At 49.2% G+C, this 26,236-nt stretch overlaps 1 protein-coding gene across 5 annotated transcripts in view; it reads right to left on the reverse strand.

Annotated features, from left to right (window-relative positions):
* Atpalpha (sodium/potassium-transporting ATPase subunit alpha) overlaps window positions 1-26,236 on the reverse strand; it is a 144,557-nt gene that overhangs the window by 19,582 nt on the left and 98,739 nt on the right. For 3 of the 5 annotated variants that reach the window (XM_084606610.1, XM_084606609.1, XM_084606613.1), the window contains 6 exons: window positions 6,833-6,976; window positions 5,560-5,619; window positions 3,668-3,871; window positions 3,165-3,278; window positions 1,920-2,172; window positions 1,377-1,645 (listed from right to left, as the gene is read on the reverse strand). In XM_084606610.1, the coding sequence (XP_084462736.1) occupies window positions 1,377-1,645; window positions 1,920-2,172; window positions 3,165-3,278; window positions 3,668-3,871; window positions 5,560-5,619; window positions 6,833-6,976 (1,044 nt within the window). Of the gene's footprint in view, window positions 1-1,376; window positions 1,646-1,919; window positions 2,173-3,164; window positions 3,279-3,667; window positions 3,872-5,559; window positions 5,620-6,832; window positions 6,977-18,348; window positions 18,489-24,804; window positions 24,895-26,236 lie in introns of those variants that run through there. The other 2 variants (XM_084606611.1, XM_084606612.1) reach the window with 2 other exon arrangements.

The raw sequence follows: 26,236 nt of genomic DNA on the forward strand, positions 1-26,236 counted from the left end.
TGCTTCAACTTATGCGGAATATTGAACAAAAACAAAAAATATTGCCTCACATACCGTATTTACTCGCATAATGCTCGCACCCCTAACATTGTGCGTCAAAAATCGGAATTTTTTTTCCTCGCATAATCAGAGCACCACCAATATTACCACCGCGAGAGTCATCTGCTAATAGTAACAAGCACCATTTTTGGAGCGCTACTGAACCTAGCTGGCCTCGTGTGCACCGCTACCAGGCGGCGATAGCGTGCTCTGGTACAGCATCATCGGTTATGCTCGTTCTTTTTTTTTTTTTACCTCTATGATGCTCATAGTCGCCATTTTGCGAGGTACTTCCGTGTCTCGTTGTCATTGTTCCTTTGTTCTGTCAGTGTTACTTGCTTTGTTCCACCGTCTACAGTGTTCTTGGTGCCGCATCGTGGTGGGACGGTACACAAGTTATACAGCTGCTTTTAAGCTGAAAGCTTTCGAGTACGGGCTACAGCATAGTAATCGCGCTGCTAGCAGGCTCTCCGGCATCGAGTTCTGCGTAGTGCGCTACTGGAGACAGCGATTGCAGTGTCGATACGAACTCGGATCAAGTCTCTGATCAGGAGTAGAACTGTATGGTCTGCTGTGAGTATTATACCACGGAACGCGGGGAGTGATAGTGAGGCTGTGTGTGGTAAATAGTGTTTTAGCAATTTGTGCTTTTGGCGACCCTGTACTTTTATAACAAGAGTAAGCTCAAGAGTAAGCTCAGCTACTTTGGTCATCTGATGAGAAGAGAGGAGTCGATGGAGAAAGATTTGATGTTGGGAAAGGTTGAGGGTCAATGGTGAAGGGGTAGGCAGCGAACGCGATGGTTAGATGGCATCCTCGAGGCGCTGCAGATGAAGTTATGTGATGTTAGGAAGATAGTGAGAGACCGGAAAGCGTGGCGTGATATGGCCCATAGGGTCACGAAGAGTCGGACACTGAACTGAAGTTCTGCTTGAAAGTAAAGTTATGGTTATATTTACTCTAGCTGACCTAAGAATCCCGATTCACACCTATTTAATTTACTTTTAGCGCTCCAAAACATTTGCTCGAAATTTTCCCCGCATAATTATCGCACCCCCCCAACTTAGCATCAATGTTCCGCGAAAAAAAGTGCGAGCATTATGCGAGTAAATACGGTATATCAAATGCCTTCAGGTACTGAAGAAATTTGCCAAACTTTTGTAGCAACTATGCACTGGCACAAATAACTATACATGTCAAAAGCCATGCTTAGCCAGGATGAATTGATTTTTGTGAAAGCTTTAAGAATAGTGCTCAAGAATACCGGTAATGGCAGAAAAACTCAATCTACTCTTGATGAATGAAACAAAAGTCTGTGTAATGCGTGCAACACTTACGGTCACGGTGGCCAGGAGACCTTCGGGCACGTTGGCCACAATGATACCAATGAGGAAGATGACAGCATCAAGCCAGTGGTAGCCCAAGATGAAGGCAATCACAAAGAATGTCACTCCCAGGAACACAGCCACTCCGGTGATGAGGTGGATGAAGTGAGCGATCTCCCGGGCAATGGGGGTCTCGCCCATCTCGAGGCCAGATGCCAAGTTCGCAATGCGGCCCATGACTGTTCGGTCACCGGTGTTGATCACCACACCCATACCCGTGCCTGCATGTAGAACATGAAAATGACTGACTGTAGCAGCGTAATGACAATCACAAAAATCGCAATCCTCCCAGCGCAGGCATCGTTTAGTGTGCAGGACAAAGGCCTCTCAAAATCAAACTTAAATCAGCCTTGTCCTGCTTCTCCACGCATGTAATAATCAGGAAAACCCTGATTTTCTGGCTTATTCCAGGTATACAATGCCCAACTTCTCAGGTGGTTTGAGAGGCCACTCAAACAATGCGACAAAGCACTTAAATGTTCCTTGTCTGCCCACCTTCAACACAGTTGGTGGAGAAGAAAGCCAAGTTCCTTGTTTCCAGTGGGTTCTCGTTTGTTAGCTCGGGCGAGCGCGTCTGGGGCTCCGATTCTCCAGTCAAGGATGAATTGTCCACTTTGAAACCTTGTGCTTGGATGACTCGAATGTCAGCAGGAATGCGGTCGCCACCTTTTACCTCACATACATCACCCGCCACGACTTCTTCGGCGGGAAGGTGTAATTTCTGTCCGTCACGAATCACAATGGCATACTAGAGAGAGTGGGAATACACAGAGTGGTTAGTACCTGCTTCTTATTCCAAGCTGGCAGAATGTAAAACTCACTTCTGCATGCTGAGCCAATATTCTACAAAACCCTGTTTGACTAGCTAAAAAATATAATTCATCCAGCAATAAAAAAAAATGGTAGAAAAAAACTGCAATGTAAACTGCCCAGGAGGGCATCAGGCACCATGAAGAGTGGACAATGAAGTTATACTTTAACATACTAATGAGTGGCAAACAAAAAGGATGCTTCTATTGAGATTCAATCATGTTTCCTTTTTTTTCTAGCTGCCCTTTGCTACAGCGGGTGTGTATTATTATGTAATAAGTGAGTCATAGACAAGTAATGCATCAAAACTCTCAGTTCCACTATGCACAATAAGAAATTCAAAATTTCAAATGTGCACATTAACACTAGTGCTGATGCTTTTGCATGCAAATAACCATGGACAAAATCATCGATTATCTTTTATCTTGGACAGTGCTATCTCTGCACCACAGCTCACAACCATGAGCTGCACTTAAGCGTGACATTACAAAACAAAAGCTTTAGTATGCAAAAGAAACAGCGCAATAGGGGAATAGTTACTCATTGGCGTCTATCTGTGTATAGCCATATGGCTGCACACAAAGGAAAATTTTTACTTTACATTGGACGAAACAGTGCAATGTTTGGCTTAATTACTACAGCACTCAGTGTGAAATGTACCATAGTGAAAAATGTGCTTGAAAGCATTCAAATTACATAGAAATGCCTTCATTAATGAAAACTGGGCCAACATACTATGAAGTCACTAGTTCAGAGAATTTAACCACTTAGCTGCCACATACGTAAATTCAGGAATAGCAATAAAAAAAATGCAGTTCTGGTGAAGAATGTGTATGTCATGTGAATTAAGCACAGTTTTGCTGACTTGTCCTATTTAAAAAGAAAAAAAGAAAACAAGAACAAGATGAAAAAGAAATCGCCAAAGCTCACCTGTGGAACCATGTTTTTGAAAGACTCCATAATTTTTGAACTCCTGGCTTCTTGGTAGTAGGAGAAACAACCTGTTACAATAACTACAATGGCCAATACTGCACCCAGGTACAACTGAAAAGAGAAAACAAAAAATATTTCAGGAAAAAAAGAACAAAGTCAGCGCCGTGTTGTGAAGATGACTGTAGCATTCACCAGCGCAATGTTTCAAGCCCCTGTTACGCTCACAAATGAACACTCGTGCACACAGGCAGCACTGGAAACTATCTTCGAAAGTACAACAAGCTGGTTTCACCTATGCGCACGCTTGCAATGCGTGAAGCCTGCTTTGCGGGAGATCACGAAAAGTGCACGCCACGTAACCTCCGCAGCGAGGTGACATGCATGCTGCGTTGGATACATGCAGACTACCATTTTCTCGACTCTAAATACGTCAGTGAGAGCCTAAAAGCGCATAGGAAGCAATTCAAGTGGACAATCGGATATGGCCCCGGGATACTCACATTATCATCGGGCGGCTCTTCAAATGTGCCTGCCTGGATGGAATATGCGATGAAGCAGAGTACCGCACCGATCCACAGTAGTAAGGAGAAGCCTCCGAAGAGGTTCTTACAAAATTTGACCCATTCGGGCGTCTTTTTGGGGGGCGTTAAAGAGTTTGGGCCGTCCCTTTCAAAAATTTCCCTAGCTTGTTGTGATGTGAGGCCCTGCGAGGAAAAAAAAAAAAATCGCCATCAATGAATGCAAAGTCGCAAGATGAAATATCAAATCACAAGCCTTGTCATGCCCTCGCCAGACCATGCAGTGCCACATTTATCGAGTGACGAGCATGGTAGCTGTGTGGGGCAAAGTCGCTTTTCTGTTTCCATACTGATGTGCTGCCGCTAATGTGCTGCAGTCTTTTCAGTTGCACATGGACCAAAACTATCATTCAATACAGCCATAAAATACAGTAATTAGTAGGGGTGAGCAAATATACAAATTTCTAATATGTATCGAATATAGCAAAAAAAAAAAAATGCCTTTGATATACAAATACCTGATAAGCGAAAAAAATTACAAATTAAACAAAGCAAACATTGTTCGTCTTTTTTCTTCGGAATTCACATGAAATTTGCAAATCAGATAAACTAAAATTTCACAGACGCGTCTTAAGGATAAATCCAATATAAATTTTATACAGCATTCCGCACTGGCTTTTTGTGCAGGAAGGACCTGCACGAAACCAGGTGCTGCCGTCATACTGCTACATAATACAGTGAACTCCCGTTAATTCAGCCTTCAAGGAACCAGAAGAAAAAAATGAGTTAACCAAAAGTTCGGGTTATTGAATAGGCCTGAAAAATTGCCGAAAACCATTTGTATCACAGTAGTTTTAACTGATGAACACCTACACAATGGTTATCTGCATTTGAGATGAAACCGAAGTGAGAAAGACGTTTTTTTTTTTTTTTTTTTTTTTCTGGTTTCGCCAAATGTTTTGCTTTGCGAACACCGTCGGGAAGGTCTTCTTAAAAAGGAAGGTCCCTCTTCACAAAAGAACCCTGTCGCGTTTTTAAAATGCTTCACTGCACAGTCCACGAGGTGCAGCCTTGCGGGTGAAGCCCGCAGAGCGGTGAAACTAAGGAGGATTTGAAGTTTTGGTATATGCGGTAATTTTCGAATATTCGAAAAATTCCGAATATCAGTTTTTCTTTGGAAGACAGACCTGCAGAACAAAAGCTTTCCTGTCACGCGTTTCGAACGCTTCCGGCAATACCCTAGCCGAAACTGTGGTACGAGGAACACGTCCAAACTTAATTTGTAAATTGGTTTCTAAGAAAGGAAATTTAAGCTCAGTCTCTGTCACAGTTCTTGGTTCACACTTGACCCGAACCGTAAGAGGACACCACCTCAACCACAGGCCTCCATTTTTCCCATAGCTCTTCAATACTGCCAGTTGCGAAACTTCCCATAGGGCCCATGTATAAAAAAAAACAGCAGGTCGGATTAATCAAAATTCGGGTGTATACGAATGGTGGCGCCGCCCGCGGCCATTAAGCAAACTGCGTCTAAACTGCAAACTTTCAGATTGTTGATAAATGCACAACCACCATGAAAAATAAAGTTACCCGAAGACTTGCAGTAGCAAAATTTGCTAAATATATAAGGCATACATTTAATTAGGATGGAAAAGGAGAGAAAAATGCGATTTCTAAAAGGCAATGACGGCATTAGCAAAAATATTTTTTTTTGACCGATTCCAAATGGGGTGAAAATTCACAAAAGCACCCAAAAAAAATGCATACAAAATCTGGTTACTTTTTGAAGCGGAGTTTCGCAACTGGTATTATCCAAAAGTTCTGATTTTTCCTACAGCGTTCCGACCACTTCCGAGAAAATCCGACAAACTTACTGTGGATGGGTTTGTGCCAAGTCGTGCATAAAGTTCTTCGATGGGGATTTTGTGTTCATCCTGAAAAACAGAGCAACAGAAGGAAAGAAGATGCCTTTGAGTCAAGGAACATTGGAAAAAAAACGACTTCTGCATTCCTGTAAAATAGCTGAAAGTCCTAGAACTCTGTCCAAATTGTCTGGAGATCAGGGCAGACACACAATTAACATATTCTGTACTCGTGTGTTACACTGCCGTTACCTCTCCTTACCGACCTTAGCCCCATATTTCTGGGGTGTTTGGCGTTCGGCTTAACAACAACAGGCCTTAGCGGAATAGGCGCTATTTTTTGTTGTTCCTCAGCACTGGCCTTAAATGAAGTTCTCACTTATCCTCAGCACAGAAAAACGCTCAGGCTTCACAGCATCACATGTCGTGCAGTGAAGCACTACAAAGCTGAACATTGACGCACTCAGGCTTCACTGCAATACATGTCATACGGTGAAGCATCACCACACTGGACATTCTGGCACGCCTAATTGGAAGACAGACCTGGAGAAAGAACATGTACCAGATCGCCCACATTTAGGGTGAAGTGCCAATCCACGTGAAACGACATCTCTCTTTTGCCTCGACTTTTATGTGTGGCGTGTTGGGCGCAATGACACTTTCTGAAGAGAGCGACTATGTATATCTGCGTGAGTGTGCACTAAGAGTGGACTACACTGTGCGTGGGAGTGTCCACTATGCTGTACATGTGCCAAGATAGAAAGTTAAACCTTAAAATTTGATGCACGATTCATATTTGGCAGTATGTGCAAACTGGAGTTTCATGCTTTTGCACTGTTATAAACTGAGGCATGATCTCGAACTACAGGCAGCCAGCCATCTCAATGGTGTTGCTAAGTGATTTCTCATAGACTTCTATGGAGTCAACTGTAACAATAAGGCACGACATTACAGGTTAGTTCTAAAATGCCTGCTTCTGCGAGCTTCTGAAAGCTACTGCGACAAGAGGCTGCAAGGTAGGCAAGCATATATAAAGCTGCGCGAATTGTTAGTAACACTTCGAATTTGACAGCTCTAAAAGAAATCTACACATGAGTGGCAAGAGGAATAAAAGAATATTGGCAAACGAGACTTTCATCGCGTGAAGTGCGCAGCAATCGCGGCTGCTGAGGATAGCGACGACGGATCCAGCGTGATTCCGGAGACAGCGATGCACAGATGACTGACAGACGCCGCGGCATTAGCGGGCGGAGAACGGAGAGAAGGAAACATGAAAATCACTCACCATATTAACTTCCTGCTTGAGGTCATCCAAGTCCGCTTTCTTGGCTGCCTTACTTCGCTTGCCCTTAGGCCGCCCATCTGGTGTTCGGCCGTCATCTGGTACCCTTGGGTTAACTGCAACTCGGTAGCTGTCGCTTCGTCCATACTGCACAGATAAAGGAACAGAAACGATGCCAACCATAAGACACGATCCCAAACAGCACTTGCCACAGGTGCCGCAACAAAAAAATGGCTGAGGCTTAGCTTGGTTAAGCCTGGTCAGATGCGAAGCATATTGATTGCTAAACTCGGCTTTCCATGGTTACACTTGGCTATACTTTTCTTTCCTTGGTTACACGTGCTTTTACACGGTTTAAACTTGGAATGCACTCTGTCGTGACGTAAGCGTATCACGTGGTGTGATGTCACCATACCACGCGGTCCGCACGGCGTGCAACCGCAGCCGACGGCGCGAGCCGGTCCCCCGTCTCTCCTCTGTCGTGACGTCAGCGTATCACGTGGTCCGCACGACGTGCAACCGCAGCCGACGGCGCGAGCTGGACCCCCGTCTCCCCTCTGTCGTGACGTCAGCGTATCACGTGGTGTGACGTAGCATTCCACATTCTTTGCACACCGTGTAACCGTCACGAAGGGCTGTGGTTTACCTCTAGCAATATGCTTCGCATAAAAGGACAGTAGCCGGCCGCGCTGAATCCGCCAGAGTGGCATCAACCGAGAAGACGAGAAGAGATTCCGTCTACAAACATCACAGCGGCATCCCTTCAGACATATCTCGAGTTCATATTGAAGTCACGCCACGCGGGCCACGCATGAATAAGAACGAACACGCGTCTCCAAATTACCGTCTGAATTTCTCAAACGAGCCGCAAAACTACCTCCATACACGACAGTCGGCTGGATATCTATCGAAACTGTGCTGTCTGGGTTCAGCAGCAGGACACCATATAACCGCAGTGGGTGGGTTGGGTCGGGTACCTCACGGATCCATCGTATATCCTTGAGCAGATAGCCTGCAGGGTTGCAGCTAACAACTGATGGTGGCAAAATGATTTACTCAATGACCTTCTGTGCTACGATCTCACAAATAGATAACGCGGAGCACTGCGACAGTGTTAAAAAAAACTTTCGCACGTTAAATGGCACCGGAATGGAGATTAAACGAGCAAGAAGCATAAGAAAACGAATTAAAGGATTAACGTTACACTGTAACCAGGTCACCGCAAGTACTGTAACAGAAACTTCAATCGATAAGCGAACACGAGGAACACACAACGCGATTATTCATTTCCTTCGGAATGAATGAATGAATGAATGAATGAATGAATGAATGAATAAGCAGAATACGCATGCAGGAAGCCATCGATTTCATCGGGACCAGTTACAGGCGGAAACTTACCATCAAGCAGTAGTAGTAATAACTTTATTATAGTAATACCTTAATTACACCATCAAGCACAAATAATGGAGTCGTCTATACGAGACGCGATGGGGCCACGTACGTAGATAAATAGGCACGATACCAAAATAGAACGCCAAGAGCGGAAGTGAAAACCATGAAATTCATCCAAGTCGCCAGTTGTGTGTTGTGCACAATTGCTAAATAATAAAAAAAAGTGGCAGTGTTCCAGCCAAAAAACGTCTCTGTCAAACGACGGCAAGTGAGCGTCCAGCCCGCGCTATTTATCAAGCTTTTGTAGTGTTCATGGCTGCTCATTAACATCACCGTTCAAAACGATCCAACTTAGGCCGGACAATAGCAAAAGGCAAAGAGTACAACGCAAGTTATAGTCGGCGACGACTGCCAACCGATGTAAACAGCGCACAGAAAAAAGCTCAAATGGTTTACGTGCGACTTGCCGAACCGATCGAATCACAAACGCGCACAACATTACGACCGCTCTCAAATTCACCCGTCATTACCAGACGTGCATGTGTGCAAGAGAGCGGTTAACCGGATGTGGCGAAAATTTTCGATGAAAATAATTATGAATCCTATGTTGAGCAGGCTGGGCATTTGGTTTTTGGTCTATCAAAATAAGCCTCGGGACTGGCAGCTTCACCGCGTAGCGCTCGCGACAAGCCACCGCGAGTACTTGCGGAAGTCGAAGCTAGCGTTTGGCGACACGTGCTCGCGCAACGGTTCAGAGAAAACCAGTAACCCCCCCCCCCCCCCCCCCCCCCCCCCCCTCTCTCTCTTCCCGCTAAGGGGGTGTGTGCCCCATTTAAATGTTTTTTGAAGACACCTCAGTAATTCCTGCTGACAGTCAAAAATGAGCACACTCTACCCTGAATGCAATCTGCCTCCCCCCCTTCCTTCCTTGGGGGAACGTATCCCAGGTCCCCTGGAGGAAACCCGGAGGAAGGCATGGGCCCTGCACAGCCCCATTTCCAGCAATAACTTCGGGTCGGACTGCAGCCCCTGCGACAGTACAAGGTGGCCGGGTACGCAGCACGCGGTACAGGTAACCCCCCACCTCTCTCGCGCGGGTGGTAGTGGTGGTGGTGGACCGCCGCCACTCCCCGCCCCCATTTTACTTCACCCCTGCCATTTGGCGCCCGTGTCCTCTCCCGCGGTCTCCAGCGTCTGAGTTCGGCTAGCATGCGCGAAAGAGCCCGGGGCGGCGAGATGAAACAAAGAATAAGAAACGAGTACGCCGGGGCCTGGAGGGAGTGAGAGCGGCCACCGCGCGATCAATACAAGCAGCCGCGGCAGCGGCGGCGGCCTCGGCAGTGCAAGCACAAAAAAATGTTCGGGAAGGAGGGCGAGCGGGGTATGGAGAAAGAGACCAGGGGTGCTTTGCCGCACCGCCGCGGCTCGGACGTCGAGCGCTACTGCAGCCGGTCCAACGCAAGGACGGTTCTTCTGGCCCGTGCGCTGCTGAGCGCATGGTCGCACCCGCACGGTAGAAAGGACGGCTCCTTCCTAGCTACAGATTAACAAAATTAAGCACGCCAGACCGCTTTCGCCAGCTGCGAAGGGAAATATTTTCACCTCGCGCTCCTTGTGACGCACGCCACCTTTTCCCTCGCTTTCTTCTTCCCAGGCCAGCGTCGAAACAAGCGGCCGGCAAGAGAAACTGGGTCACGCCGGCAGCATCAGAAGCATCAGAAGCAGGACCGCATTGCATGAGATTAAGGGCGGCGCTGCAGCCAAATGCAGGAGCACACCAGATTTGTTTTCATGTTCATCAATGCAACTCGTTTGAGAGAAAACTCTCAGAACAGTTTAGGAAAACGAAAAAAGAAAAAACTCATATCCGACTAGGCCGCTGAGAGCAGGCCGCACGACGGTAGCGTCATTTTGCGAACAGTGATGAAATTGTACAGTCGTTGCGCTTCGTAAAGGTTTACCACCCGAACGACATGATTCTCTTTTTGGAAAACGTGTGCGCAGTACGTACCACCACCACACCGTCCGATTTGCAGACATGCAAACCGTTCCTGTTCTCTGTCATGCATGACAGAACGATGAAGAAATACTGAGAAGTGTAGCGCAACGGCACGGCGTCTCAAGAAGGTCATTGTGTGAATATTCGTCTCCGGGGGCATACGAAGGCACTCTCAAAATCTATGTAACCACTAGGAGGTTGAACACCGTGCCAGGCGTGATAAGGTAGTGTTACGACCAAGCATCCGCAATTGCGCGCTCTATTGTTCGCCTGTGGGCATGGATAAGTTTTGTGAATATGTGGTGATGGTCCAATGGCTCTAAGTGAGCCTGTTTCCAGGAATCCTGTTTTGTAAGCATGTTTTGCTTTGTGGACAACCTGCAAATGCCAAATTGACCTTGTCAAGAGAACGTCTGGAAAAACACAAAGAAACGTCCCCCTGAGGGAAATAGCAGGAAGTGCTTTCTTTCTTTTGTTCACCCTTCCAGTCGAGAAGTGCTATCCTCCAGTGATGAATGCCTCCTATCCAAAGGAGACGACAGAGTGACATGTCCGCTGACGTGCAGGACAAGAAAGGAGCATGACTCATACGGCCATTAAGTGATTTCCCGGGAATGCAGGAAAGATTTGCAATTGTCGAAAAGGGACCATGTTGGGAGCCCTATGCGGCGCCACGTGCACTCGGGTTTCTGAGAAGTAAAACCCCTTGTCAGAACCAGCCTGTGGTTTCTTTGCTGAAGAATAGAAATGTACCTCCTCTCCTCGCCGTTCCCAAGCTTTTCCCGCCAACAAGTGATCACGCCCAACGAATGAATGCCGGACCAGTCAGTGCTTCAGACCATCAGTGCAGTGATGTGTTCGATTGGATGCCGATACCTGAGGGGCGTGCCCTGGATTTGGTTGGTCAGCATCTTCAGAGAGGGGCTGGACATAGGGGGTTTTTAAGGACGCTGCAGAGCACGAAATGTCGCTCTGGGCCCTGGGTAAACGGCTCATCCAGTCGCTTCTCGCTATGAACTCTTAACGCTTGCCATTTTATTGATGTACCCTTCTTTTTCGTGTAAATAATCTTGTAAATAAGTTTCTCAAAGTGCCATTAAACCTGCTTGTACATATTTCACCAACTTCGAAGATTCAATCCTACTTCAACCCCGAGTCTCTGCACGCTACCAAGTGAAGGCCGGGTCGACGTAGCCCCAGCGTCACGACAACTGGTGATCAGCGGTGGGATCTGAATCTACAAGCACAACGACTGGTGCCCAGCGTTGGGATCTGAATCTACAAGCCACAACATCTGGTGATTGGAGGTGGATCTGAAGCTACAAGCCACAACATCTGGTGATCGGAGGTGGCATCTCAAGCAACAAGCAGGAGCAACAATCGGCCAAGAGGGCAGCTCGGAACATCGATCGCATGTGTGGGTGAGTGCTTGGCTTTTCTTCTGATGTGGACCAGGTTCTAGAACAGGGTTAGATTTTAGAACTGGTAAAGAGAGTGTGGAAACGCCTTTAGGTTTGGTAGTTTGCACTGTTGTTTTGGAAGTAGCCGACACTCGGAGCGATCATGGACCTACAAAAGCTGCAGAAACCGGAACTGTTGCAATTGTGTGAGGAATTGGGAATTGATACAAGTGGTTTGGCACGAAAACCTTTGATTATAAAGGCAATCACAGATTTGGGAGCCGATGATGAGGAGCTCAGTGAAGCATGGAACCTCATCGGTCAAAAAAAGGAACAGCTCAGACAGCAGAAAGAGCGGGAAAAAGAGGAAAAGAGGCGTGAGCGTGAACTTGAGAGGGAAAAAGAGGAAAGGGAGCGCGAACGTGAGTGGGAAAAAGAGGAAAAGAAGCGTGAAAGAGAAGCAAAAAAGCTGGACCAAGAAATTGAGCTCCGGAAATTAGAACTAGAGTTGAGCAAGAGGTCGGGCAATTGTCCCCAGCTAGCGGTACCTCTTCTCAACAAGGAGGCAGATTTCAAGATGTCAAAGTACATGCAGCCATATGTGATATCAGGGGATATCGGTCTGTATCTGGCTAACTTTGAGCGAACTTGCGAAAAACTGTCCTTCCAGCGAGACACGTGGTCTCAGAGATTATTGACGGTTCTGCCCTGCGAGGCAGCGGAGGTTGTCGCGCGGCTAAGCAAGGAGGACGCGGACAACTACGAGAAGGTCAAAGCTTGCCTTCTGAGAAAGTATAGGCTTAGCGCCGAGGCGTTCAGACAACGTTTTCGGAACGCTACTAAGTCCAGGGACGAGAGTTACCCTGAATTCCTGTACAATTTAAGAGTTAATTTGGGCGAGTGGCTAAAGAGCACTGATTCCTACCGTGATAGGGACGCTGTAGTCGAGCGAATTCTTTTTGAGCAGTTTTATAGCTGCCTCCCAGAAAAAGAAAGAAATTGGTTACAGGACCGAGGCGAAATTAAGTCGGCAACTGAAGCTGCCGAACTCATTGAGGAGTACGCTTCGCGCCGACAATTCAGCAACCCAGCAGTAGATAGGCTCCGCAATCCCAAGTTCAGTGTAAATAACCGTCAGAAAAGGCACTTTGCTAGATTTGCAAACGAAGAAAGGAAGGCTTCTTCAGGCAAACGCCCTAGAAAGGACGGCAGTGAGAAAAGTGGGGAAGTGACCAACGCGCAGAACACAAAGAACAAGCTTGGGGCTAGGAAGCCGCTCACATGCTTTAGGTGTAATGAGCAGGGTCACATTGCCGTCAACTGCCGGAAAGAAAAGTTTGTTTTCTCGTATGTCAGTGACTGCGATGAAAATATGCAGCTTTTGGAACCTTACATGCATGACCTAGTAGTCAACGGGAAGCCTTGCAAGGTACTGCGCGATTCGGCCGCAACGATGGATGTTGTCCATCCGGTGTATGTGTCGCCTTCCGACTATACAGGACAGTGTGCGTGGATCCGCCAGGTAGTGGAGGAACAGAGTGTGTGCTTGCCAATCGCGAACGTGGTCATCGAGGGCCCTTTCGGCAAGTTGACAACCGAGGCTGCCGTTTCAGGAAAGCTTCCTAAGTGCTATCCGTATTTGTTCTCCAACAAATCGGATATGCTACTGCGAAAGAGGGGCATCCTTTTCGGAGACAGAGTTGTGCCAGCCTTAACACGTTCAAAGGCGCGAGAACTAGCTACACTGCTCATACCAGAAAAATCCACAGCGGAGGAAACGGCAGTTAAAACAGTGGTCGATGCGGAAGATAGCGGGTCGGAAAACTTTGAGAGCGAGGCATCTCAGATAAGTCAACTTGAAAGCGAGCTTGATGAGACGCGGAATGAGGACGTTATTGAGAGTAACCTCTTGCCGCCAGTCTCTAGTAATCTCACGAGACTACTAAGTGGAACCCGAGAGGACTTAGCTATGGAGCAAGCCGTGGTAAATCTAACGTTAAACCTTCCCGAGGAGATGGGGGACAACTTGTTTTGCCTCAGCGGAAAAGGAAGCAACGCTCAAGAGCTTCTCAAAAAGACGGAGCAGAGAGGAGAACTAAAGAAATCCCAGCTGTCCGATCTGGGCGAGATAATAACAGAGTTTGAGGCCTGCTTCGTGGACAGGCCAGGCAGAACTGATTTGACTGAGCACGATATTGAGCTGACTTCAGACGTGCCAGTGCGATCAAGGTGCTACCGATTTTCTCCAAGGCAAAGAGAAATTCTGGATAGGGAAGTAACTCGAATGCTGGAATTGGGAGTAATAAATCCCTCGGAAAGCGATTATGCTTCGCCTATGATCTTAGTAGAAGCTCCAGGTAAAGACCCTAGGCCTGTGGTAGACTACCGAAAGCTAAATTCTCTCACCAGGGATCAAGTGTATCCTATTCCGAATATTGAGGAGAGAGTAGAACAGGTCAGTAGAGCGGCATATGTGACTACGCTGGACCTTACTCGAGGATACTGGCAAGTACCGCTCACTGAACGCGCCAGCAGATACGCGGCTTTCGTCACTCCGACGGGCAGCTACCAGCCAACAATGATGAGTTTCGGGCTCAAAAATGCTCCATTTTGTTTTTCCCGACTCATGGATAGGGTTTTAAAGGGGTGTGAAACATTCGCGGTGCCTTATTTAGACGACATTGCGGTTTTTTCCGACTCATGGGCGGACCATATGGTACATCTAAGAGCTGTACTGAGCCTTTTGCGTCAAGCTGGACTAACCGTAAAGGCCGAGAAATGTTGCCTGGCAAGGGCAACCGTGGACTACTTGGGTCACAATGTAGGTCAAGGTTTCAGGAAACCCAGCGAGATTAAGATTTCTGCGGTAGCAGACTATCCGCGGCCGAGCACGAAGACGGAAATTCGAGCATTCCTAGGTCTGACTGGGTACTACAATCACTACATCCCTAACTATTCAGCTTTGGCTAGCCCTCTGACCGACGCTCTCCGCAAGACAGAACCGACAAATGTAGTCTGGGACGAACAAAGGGAAGCCTCCTTCGTAAATCTGAAGGCTGTGCTGATTAGCCGTCCGGTATTGCGAGCTCCAGACTATGGCCGAGAATTCACGGTCCAGTGTGATGCCAGTGATCGAGGGTTAGGTGCTGTTCTCTGCCAGAGAGATGACGACGGTAATGAGCACCCCGTGCTCTACTTGAGCAGAAAGCTGAGTTCTAGAGAGAGGGCTTATTGCGCGTCAGAGAAAGAGTGCGCTTGCATTGTATGGGCCATTCAAAAATTGCAGTGCTATCTTGGAGGGGCCAAATTCACCGTAGAGACGGACCATTGTCCCCTGGCTTGGCTGCAAACTGCGACATCGAAGAACAGTCGCCTTCTTAGGTGGAGCTTGATTTTACAGCAGTACAATTTTGAAATAAGATACAAAAAGGGGAAGTTAAATGGAAATGCGGACGCGCTTAGCCGCTCTTTCTAAGCGGTCCGAGATGTTCCTCACCATGTATCCAAATTGATAATCAGGATTTTTTTTTTTTTTTCGTGCGCTTGTATATGTGTGGCTATGTAAAGCAGCACGTTTGGTTTTCTAGGAATACGTGGGTCCCGAACGTCTTGAGAGTGGGCTTTTCTCGAACAACAATGGCAGTTTTCTTTTGACCTGGTCTCTTCAGACGGGAGCCGAGTGCTTGCTTCGACATGTGGTTGAGTTTCAGACAGCTCGAGCAATTTGGCCTACAACAATCAAGACAACGCGACAAGCAACAGCGAGCTTCAAGCGTTCACGTGCAGGCCATTAAGTCGTCTCTTCATGCAGCAGCTGGGACTGCTGCCCTCCGAGACTCTTCTGGCGGGGGAGGAGGCTGTTACGACCAAGCATCCGCAATTGCGCGCTCTATTGTTCGCCTGTGGGCATGGATAAGTTTTGTGAATATGTGGTGATGGTCCAATGGCTCTAAGTGAGCCTGTTTCCAGGAATCCTGTTTTGTAAGCATGTTTTGCTTTGTGGACAACCTGCAAATGCCAAATTGACCTTGTCAAGAGAACGTCTGGAAAAACACAAAGAAACGTCCCCCTGAGGGAAATAGCAGGAAGTGCTTTCTTTCTTTTGTTCACCCTTCCAGTCGAGAAGTGCTATCCTCCAGTGATGAATGCCTCCTATCCAAAGGAGACGACAGAGTGACATGTCCGCTGACGTGCAGGACAAGAAAGGAGCATGACTCATACGGCCATTAAGTGATTTCCCGGGAATGCAGGAAAGATTTGCAATTGTCGAAAAGGGACCATGTTGGGAGCCCTATGCGGCGCCACGTGCACTCGGGTTTCTGAGAAGTAAAACCCCTTGTCAGAACCAGCCTGTGGTTTCTTTGCTGAAGAATAGAAATGTACCTCCTCTCCTCGCCGTTCCCAAGCTTTTCCCGCCAACAAGTGATCACGCCCAACGAATGAATGCCGGACCAGTCAGTGCTTCAGACCATCAGTGCAGTGATGTGTTCGATTGGATGCCGATACCTGAGGGGCGTGCCCTGGATTTGGTTGGTCAGCATCTTCAGAGAGGGGCTGGACATAGGGGGTTTTTAAGGACGCTGCAGAGCACGAAATGTCGCTCTGGGCCCTGGGTAAACGGCTCATCCAGTCGCTTCTCGCTATGAACTCTTAACGCTTGCCATTTTATTGATGTACCCTTCTTTTTCGTGTAAATAATCTTGTAAATAAGTTTCTCAAAGTGCCATTAAACCTGCTTGTACATATTTCACCAACTTCGAAGATTCAATCCTACTTCAACCCCGAGTCTCTGCACGCTACCAAGTGAAGGCCGGGTCGACGTAGCCCCAGCGTCACGACAGTAGTTAGAAAGCAAGCAGCTCGTCGCGGCAAGGAGGACGCGATCAGGATTCGGACGAGTGAGGGTCACCGCAGAAAATCCGACAGCACCGGCCTGAGCCTTCGCATTAAACTGCAGGTAGTGGGGGCCACTGAAAGAACCCGCAAATAACATGAACGATCCGAAACAAACGGAGCCATGCGGCCGGCAAAGCAGAAGATAAAAAGTTTCAACGAGAGAGACCGCCTGCCGCACTAGGTCCAGTGTTTTCCTGCGGGCAAGGCCACAAGGAGCGGAGCATTTTAACGCAGCATTAAAGTACCCCGTTCCACAAAAAATCCTACGTCAGCGTTCTGATCGAAAAATCGCGAACATGAACGCTGACAGGTGGTAGATGGCTGCTAACATGAACGTTACGCTTGGCAGGAGCTGCTTCGGACCTCTTTTCGCATTTGAGGATGACAGATCAGGACCCTCGCACCTCGAGTCAGATACTACACATAGGCCAATCAGGTATGTACAGTCCTGAGCAAAAGTGGTATACAACACTCAGCCAGTGACGGAGCTCGGGAAAACTGCATCGAAATGCCACCCAGCGACAGCGTAAGGAACAGCGACATCGGAATATGCATGTAGATAAAATGGGGGCACTACACCTATTGTCTCGATCTCAGATAGCTGTTGCTAGATAAGTCGGAATGCAGTTTTCTCGAGCCCTGCCACCGGCTGAGTGTTGTATACCACTTTTGCTCACGACTGTACATTCATACATGCAGCTTGGTTAAAGCGGGACTTTGTACGTCGGGTGGATAGCTTACGCTATCGATTCATGCACGTACAGGCGGATCTTAAATGTCCCATAATTTTTCGCCCATTTCCTAATTAGGAAAACCTATCCGCGCGTCTTCGCTGTGCGCACGCTGCCAGATGGTGTGTGATGGACGCGTGGTGGAAAGCACAGTGCGCACGAGCATGCCCGAAACTGCTAGATGTCGGCGTCGCAGTGCTTTAAGTGTCACCCATACCGCCGTGCTATTCAACTGACCGCTTCTCCCGTAGTCTGCTTGAGGCTACCTCCTGCAGCTACCCTCTTAATACAGAGAAAGCAGACTGCCTTACGGGGAGTAAACGGCAGACGGCGCCGACAGCCTTTGCACGAGAAAAAGCGCGCTCTATTTGACACACATTCATTGAATTCTGTGCAATACCTAGAGGATGAAAAGGTCACGGAAGCACGCGACGAGGAGATGGACTGTGATTTCGCCGTATATGCAGACCACCCAGACGTGCACTTAGACGCGCTCTACACTGGTGGGCGATCCACCGAATCATTTCGTCTGCTGCAGCAACGAAGTGAGAACTTCTTCGAGCTCGAAAACAACAAACTGCTTAGCAAAATGACAACCTGACGATGCGCGTGACGCCTGCGGGGCTATTAAAAGTAAGCAAACGAAATTTAAAACCACGTTATCCGACCAACTTCCTGCCCCGGTCAAGATAACACCGCGACCGTCCTTCTCAAGGAGCTCGTCGCCGGTGCCCGGTACGAAGGCAAACATCGTATGAGAACTCAATGCGCGGCTGGTATTTAACGCCTTCGTAGCCCAAGTGGGCTCGGAAATATGCGCGGACGTAAAGAGGGAGAGATAAGCGCATTGTTCGAGGACATCACCTTCTAGACATCGCGGGGAACGTGTCAAGGGACCCCTTCCTCCGCAATAAACAGTTACGGTCGTGTCTCTGTACCCGCCATCTTACAAAGAAAGCACTGAACATGCTTTTTTACTGCAGCCAGCTTCAGTTTCGCACCGGCGCCCTAGACTTGAGGATATCGAGACGAAGAACACAGAATGAACAAAAAAAAAAAAAAAAATGTTCAGAAGCTCGCGGCATTGCGTGCACAAAATACCTTGTCGTCGGACATCTTTCCGGGTATCTTCTTGCCGAACAGTAGAACCACGGCACGTGATATTAGTCCCGGCGATGACCGAACTTAACGGCGATGGAAGCCGCGCCCCACACGCAAGCGAGTTGGGCTTCCCCAAGTGACCGCCGCGGAAAGATGGGACGGCGAATATGGCGGCCGCTGGTTGCGACCGCTTCCCTACTGATCACCGGCGAAGACGGCGACCCGGTCTTTGAAGCGGCTCGCGACGTCCCCTTCAGACGGCGACGACGTACGGCAGCAAGAAGAGCTGAGAGATTGCTCGCCCTTATCGGCAGACGGCCGGCGGGACTCGGCTATACGCCTCTGTTATCAGCAAGACCCCCACCACCAACCTCAGCTTCTCGGCTCCGATTACCTTCCCCGCCCCCTCCCATCCTTTCGTCGAAACACATCGAGTGGATGATGGAAGACGTCACCACCGCAAGTGGATGACGCCGCTCACAACACTCGAACGCACTCGAAAGGTGTTGCTGGAGGCACGCAACCGCGCAGCGCAATGCGAGAATCTAATCGCCCACAAATTGGAACGTACTACATGTACAGCACAGCCTGCATCACGTGACCGCTGCCTCCGGAGGCTTCGGAGCAGGCGGAGGCAGCGATGCGAAAGCAAGCGGTCTGTAGATGCACCCTCTTTCGTTGAGCGGCGCTCATGCGCGTTTGAACTGTGCGACTGCCGGACAGTCCTCATGCGCAGGCAATGGTATACCAATAGCGATGAGCACGGACGTATGCAGTTTTCGCTGTACGGTATACTGCTCACGGGTTCTAGACGAGGGTGAACATAATCACAGATCAGTTAATTCCATTTGATATTGCGGCACATAAAAAGGCTCAACATCATCCGATTAAAGCGCATTATGTATAAAAGATGCGTGGCATCGAGGTTCAAAACCTGCTATATAGCTCTCAAGAATGTGCAAAGGCTTCCGAAACCAAGACGAGCTCTGGGTGTCGCTGGTATACGCGTACGCGAGCCTCACGAAGACATTGGCAGCAGTGGCATTCCTCGGGTCATGCAAAGCGGTCGTAGAGTAGCATCAAGCGAGCGTCTGTGTCTCTTTGGTCGGGCCTTATCAGCTATACAGCGCACCCCCGATAAGCGAACAGCCGCCTCCGTCGCAAGACCCTTTAAACGCGAGACGACGTTCTCCGCCGGCGTCAGCTTGCGCACGCGCGCGCCGGCACACCTTTGAGCCCGGAGTATTTCACGCCTCAGATAACGACATTCATACAGCCGCGCTCAGAATGAAGGCATACATGCCAACTCTTTGCAGATCGGCATCTCGCCGTGTGGGAAGGTCAAGCGTGGTACTTAAGCATGTACACAGATATATACGAGTGCTCGCGTTTTAGTGACGCAATAATATTCTACCTAGCTCTCATCAGCTGGTCTGAAGGGAATTTTTATACACTGAATAAGCTTCGCCGAGTCGATAGGGGTTCACGTCTAGCTGCAACCGCAGAAAGGCAACGCAGACCTGTTTTGCTATGCAAAAAGAAGGCAGGCCTCGAATTGCTACCACCGTATTACCACTAATGCCAACACAGAACGCTTGATTCACCTGTCGCTGCAGAGAAACTATCAAGTCGGTTCGCGCATGCTGCCTGCATGGCTCGCGTTTGTGCTTCTGTACTCTGTTCAGGATAGGAACCGGAGAGAATATGAACGGCGACCCGTGATGCTCGGCAGTGCACTGTGTACGAACCGTCGAAAGGCAATGAATATCGATGGTTGGGTCAGAGCGACAGCGCAGTGCAGAGGGGGAAAAAGGAAGGCACCCTCCGCGCGTGCTCGCATTTATACGGTCACCCGAACAAATGAGCCATGAACCGAGTCAGAGACGCGGGAGCGCGCGCGATTTCACGGCGAAGAAAAAAAAAAGAAAAAAGAAAAACCGTACTCCCGACAGAAGCTGTAGAGATGCAGCTACTTTTGCACGCCGCTGCTGCGGATGCTGTCTCGGCATGGTACCGTGCAGTGCTGGTGCCGGCAGCAAGGCCAGTCGTGTACGGACAGAACGCATTCGAACAAGCAGCTTTAAACTGCAACTTCACACGGGGTCTTTTGAGCCGAGTAAACATCTGTTCCTACCGGACTGAAGCCACTGATTCACAGTTGCAAATGCCGCTTTCAGTCGCAATGTTGCAGCCTGAAGCGCTGATTATCGGAAGGTTTCCGTTGCACCCAACTATCCGGGCGGAGCCGCCGAGTATAGGGGCCTCCGGGTACTAATGGCAGGCAGGGCCAAATGAGCGCCGGGCTGGAGACGCGGAGCGGCTGCGAATTTAATCATCGGAGAGTGGTCGCGCGCCCCTGGCGCGAGCAATGGATGCTCTCCGCTTCGATGTGAATGCACTACACGGACAGCGTGGTTGCGAGGCCGGGGTTCGCTCTTTGCATACCCACGGCCCTTCTTACTATTCTGTAACGTGCTGTAGAGAGGGACAGCAAAGAAAAGAAATATTCCAGGTGGTGGGGGCTATTCGTCAATCGACCAAATGAGGCAAGTAATCGGGCTGAGTGGACAGTGCAGCGAGAGACCTACTTTTGGAATTACCGCCCCCGGATCGCATGCTCGTTTCCATCATTTTTTCTCAGCCCGCGAACCGATGCCAAGTACATAATGGCGGTAGGCTAAGCGCGTTTGAACAATGTTTCATTCCAGATATGATCGTTTGGTTTGGTTTGTGGGGTTTAACGTTCCAAAGCGACTAAGGCTATGAGAGACGCCGTAGTAGAGGGCTCCGGAAATAACGACCACCCGGGATTCTTTAACGTGACTGACATCGCCCCAGCACACGGGTTCCTTACTTTTCGCCACCATCGAAAAGAGGTCGCCGGGGCCGGGATTCGATCCCGCATCCTTGGGCACAGTATAGTCGAGCGTCCTACCACTGCACTATCCCGGAGGGGCCATTCCAGAAGGAGGAGGAGGAGGAGGAGGAGAAAATGTAAGGCGCATAACTGTTTTGCGACCGGCGAAGACCAGAACTGACCGCACCTCACGAGAAAGAACACCTGTTTTCTTTCCGGACTGCCGTGGTACACGTTAATCTGAGCTGTATGCATGCGCAGCACTGAATTTCATTTCACTATATAACCGCGTTATCGCGTAAGATGCACGTACTGGATCATACTTGTTGCGTTAAAAGGTTTACAGGATTAGCAACGACGACACAGATGAACACAACGCTCGTTCTATCCTCCCCGGCATAGTGTGCCCTCTCAGAAAACTGTAGGCAATAGTCTTTCTTCACTGTCAGTGTTTCCGCGCTACTTTTCTGGGCCCCACTCTTTACCGCTGGTGAGCGTAATACATTTCGCGTGACTTGCGATACACCGATCACAGCCAAGAAGCAGGAAGGGGAAACAAATGCTCAATTTCACCGCCTCTCAGACACGATGACGCCGTTTCCCGACATTCTCATGCGCGTAGAAACTCTGCGCGTTGCTTTGCAAACTAGAAACGTCCAGCGCCCTCCGTTGCTACTACGCGGTAAAACTCTGAGACAAACGCTCGAAGATGTCCTACTGGACCCGGAACACTCCAGGCGCGCACCGTCCAGCATATACATCCGTACAAAACACACGGCAGCGCGCTCCACGGGCAGCTCGCGGATACGAAATAAGCGAGCAATCCGTCCTGCGCCGGGTGAGTTTCGAATGCAGCGGCATTTTCCTCTCTGACGCGAGAAAATGAAACACGAGATGACTGCGTGGCGGCGCGCTGCTTCGTGGAAACCGTGCTTTCTCGCATCCGAGGCCGCGCGCAGGAAGACGCCGCACGTGGAGGCGGAAGGCGCTGAGCTCATGACGTTTCCCGGGACCTGGCACCGAGAAGCAGGAAGAGCCTGGCGCTCGCTGCGCATACACCGACTCTATTAGGAATGATCCGAAGCGCTAAGTAATGAACGCGAGTGAGATGTAACTGTTGTTGTTGTTGTTGAAAACTTTTATTGTCCAACAGAGAAGGACCACACCGCCTGGGCCGCTCTGTCTCACCCCCCTGTAAGGGGGAGGGGACTTAGCGGCCCAGCCGCACGGGATGGTCGCATTAGATGCTGGCCGGTTTGGTTTCGCCGGCGGCCTCTGCTGCCAGTTGGACGGCGGTGAGTTGGAGCTCAGGGTCCGAGCTTCGCAATAAGGTTTCCCAGGCTTCCCTACTGCTAATGTTTTGCGCCCTGCCTGGGGAGTAAGCGCACTCCCAAATTATATGGTCGAGGGTTCCTCTCGCCCCACACTTTTTACATTTATCGTCCTCGCAGTCCGATCGGATATGTTTATTTAGTACTGGGTTTGGGTATACTCCACAGTCTGCAGGCGTCTCCACGCCATTGCCTGACCTCTATTTAACGCCGTGTTTGGTGGGGGGAAACGCCTCCGGCATTGCCTGTAGTGTTCTGTAATGTCTTGATACGAAATTAATCGCCCTTCTCTATTATGTTCTACCTGAGCCGAGCCATCCTGTACAGCTCGGCGGTAGAGATCTCGAGCTGCACTGTGGGCCGCCTCGTTACCGCTGACAGATTCGTGCGCCGGAGTCCAGATGATGTTGATCGTCCTATCAATCACTCCTTGTGTTAAAATTTTGGTGGTGAGGGGGTTTACCCTCCCCCTACTGAAATTTTGGATTGCAGTTTTACTGTCGCTAATAATATATCTAGCTTTGGTGCCAACGCAAGCGATCGCTATCGCAGCTTCCTCCGCTATCTCGGTTTCTTTCTACTGCACTGCGTTGAACAGAAGCGGGAGAGAAGCTTCCAGTGAGCCTTTAAAAGTAGCCGGTATACTTATAGATGTGCTCTCTCCACACAGTGTAGTTCAGATCAGCGCGATTGTTCACAATTACGGCGGGGGTGTAATTTGAGAGACTACCTGGACTATACTGCACGCGCTTCCCCATCTTGAGCCTTTCATGTTTCCATTTGGGAATGTTACAATAATTATAGAGTCGCGTGTCATCAAAAATATCGCGTTTTTCTAACGACGCGGATATTTCGTACCGCCTCACCGTTGCTGCAGCGCTGTTACACGTCGGCAAAAGCGACGTATATCGTCCTCGAGCGCTCTAAAGCTGCTCCCCCCCCCCCCCCCCCCCCCTTTTTTTTATACAGTTCTGATCGGCGCATGTATGGTCTAGGCACCCATAATCGCATGACGTCTGTGCAAGCGTGCTTGTTCGCCGGCAGCTACGATGACTCCATTTCGTCTGCAATCGTGTCCTAATGCGCCGAGCGAATGACGACACCACGCTAAGCACCGAACATGGCTAAAACAGACATCGGAGATGCTGCAATACGTGTACATATAAAGTCAGTAAAACACGGCTATGGAAGGTGCTTGTTCCCGACGGATGCAGTCGTCTGAACGCATGAAGGCCGCGAGCGCGTTGCGCAGAGCGGCCCGAAATGGGGAAAAAAAAAAAAAAAAAAGTAATAAAAAAGACCTCTGTCGCAGTGGTGGCCTCTGGCGAGAGGTGCACACGGTAACAAGGGAGAAGCCGCGCAGACAGCGGATGATGTGACGCATCTTGAGTGGATAGGTGAAAGACACCGAGGACATACTGTAGCGGTGATTAGCGCGCTAGAACTATAGAGGCTCTTAAGCGGAAAATTAAACCTTCTGTAAGCTGTCCAAGACCCGGAAAGAAATGAGATGAAGATTTTCCGCCACACCTCGGCCGCACAACGCGCGGTGGGCTCAATTTTTTTTGCTCTTTATGCAACACATCGGCACACGAGGACAACACTCCTTAGTTGGCACTGAACCCCCTCTCCCGGACCCTCCGGTAACAAGTTTGAAGAAAGGGGGGGGGTTGTAATAAAGTCAAATTATGCCGTTTAACGTCCCGAAACAACGACATCGGGTGTAACTGACGCACAAGTTGAGCTCTTCAGGAAATTTAGGCCGCACGGAGTTCTCTAACGTGCACAAGCATTGCACATCATGCTGACGCTTTAACGCGGCCGGGATCTAGAGTGCGCGGATATTTTTTTCAATGCGTAAATCGCAACATGCCAAAGCAAATGGATATGCGCCCACACCCGACCAGTGCTACACATGCGTAACAATTCCAAGACATTCACAAGGTCGTTAATCGTCTCACATAACTTCAGGTATAATGGCGAGTGCTGCGAAGAAAGAATATTTACGCCAGACGCGCACCCAAAGACAAACGCGAGCAGCGGAGAGCAGTATGAGCAGCGTGTGAGCGAGGAAGGTCATACACAGAGATACTGCGTATATAGGAGCAGCCAAAGAAAGTTGGAACATGCGGAAGGGAGCTACAACGATGATGCAAGCAACGGGGTAATGAAGATTCAGAGGTTCTCTGTACATGCGAAGGAGACCCCAGCCGGTGGGGACGAGTGCAAGAACATACACGTGGCAGCGCATGGCTGGAGCAACAGTACCTTCTGAATCTGGATATCAGACATCGCCCTGCAGGCGGAATGGTGATCGCCCAGCAGCGCCAAGCTGCCTTCTCTTTATAGTACTTCGTAAAAAGATGCCACCCGACGCGGGAGAAAAGAGGAGGAGGAAGGAACGGCGAAGAGAGAGATATATACAACAGGCACTGGCAGCGCACATGTCGTCGCGTTCATTACGACGCCCCACAGTGCGCCTGCCGTCATGCGTCGAAGACGAACGGGAAAACAAACGAAATAATAAATCCAGCCCGAAGAAAGATGCACTCGCGAGCACAATGTAAGAGACGGAGAACGGCATGCACAACATGTGACAAAGTTAGGAACCTGCATAGCCTGAGCAGATATCAAGAAGCATAGCTGCACCTGCGCGGGACTGCACTTGTGAGCCTGTGAGAGGGGGGAAACGACGACGTCATCAACGATGTCGGGTTCGGAATGTCGCGGGGCTGCGTCTGTATGGTGAGACTGGCAGCCGAAGAGGGCAAAGATCGAAAGTACGCCGGTGACGGTAGAGTCGAGCGTTTTACTACGGCAAGCGACGGGGAAAGACCTCGCGCAGGAAAGCCGTCGCACAGCTATGCGCTCCAATAAAGGTAGATGCGCGCGCCAGTCGGTGCGTCACGACTGTAGTCGGCAGTAATGCAATAATTCTGGCGATGCTTCACTCTTATCTCAGACGGTGCACAATTTCCCTTAGCGAGCCCATATAACCACTAGTAACGACAAAGTGGATGCAGCTAGCACAGAACCGGGTTAAGTGGAGAAATATGGGAGAGGCCTTCGCCCTGCAGTGGGTATAATCAGGCTGATGATGATGATGATGAACGACAAAGATCTCTAGGAAAGGTATCTATTCATGCAATGTCAGGTTGCACTTCTCAGCATACCAAGTCTGCGGCCTTCCCAGTAATAAGGTCGCGTCTTTCCTGCGATCCGGAGCACTCCAAGCTCATAACAAGAGAAACTATGCTGATCGACACTGTCGCCAACTACGACTGAAAGGAGGAAACCTGAAACAACTATCCTGAACTAAACGTATACGGGTTCCCCCGGTATTTAAGGTCCCGTAGGGATACCGTAGCGTCGAAAACGTTAGTTTATAACCAACATTTCTGACAAGGTCAGTGACCAAATATTCATTCTACTACGCTACCAAACGTCCAAAATCAAATGTAATGAGTTTCGATGGCTCCCCAACAGAAGTGGATGTCTCTTAATAACGACAACAACAACCTACCGATTTATGGTCCCCACACCACACCACCCACCCAAGTGGCATATTGTTACGTATATGCCACCGAAGAAGACGACGATAGAAAATAAAGTGAGAGACGACGAAGCTGAAGAAGCCGTTGGGACTTGCCTGAACACTTGCTGTGTTCTGTTCTGCTGTGCTGTGAACACTTACTTGCCT

The sequence above is a fragment of the Amblyomma maculatum genome, chromosome 6, assembly GCF_055883805.1.
Source record: "Amblyomma maculatum isolate TAMU_Amacu chromosome 6, ASM5588380v1, whole genome shotgun sequence".
In the NCBI taxonomy this organism is placed as follows: Eukaryota; Metazoa; Arthropoda; class Arachnida; order Ixodida; family Ixodidae; genus Amblyomma; species Amblyomma maculatum.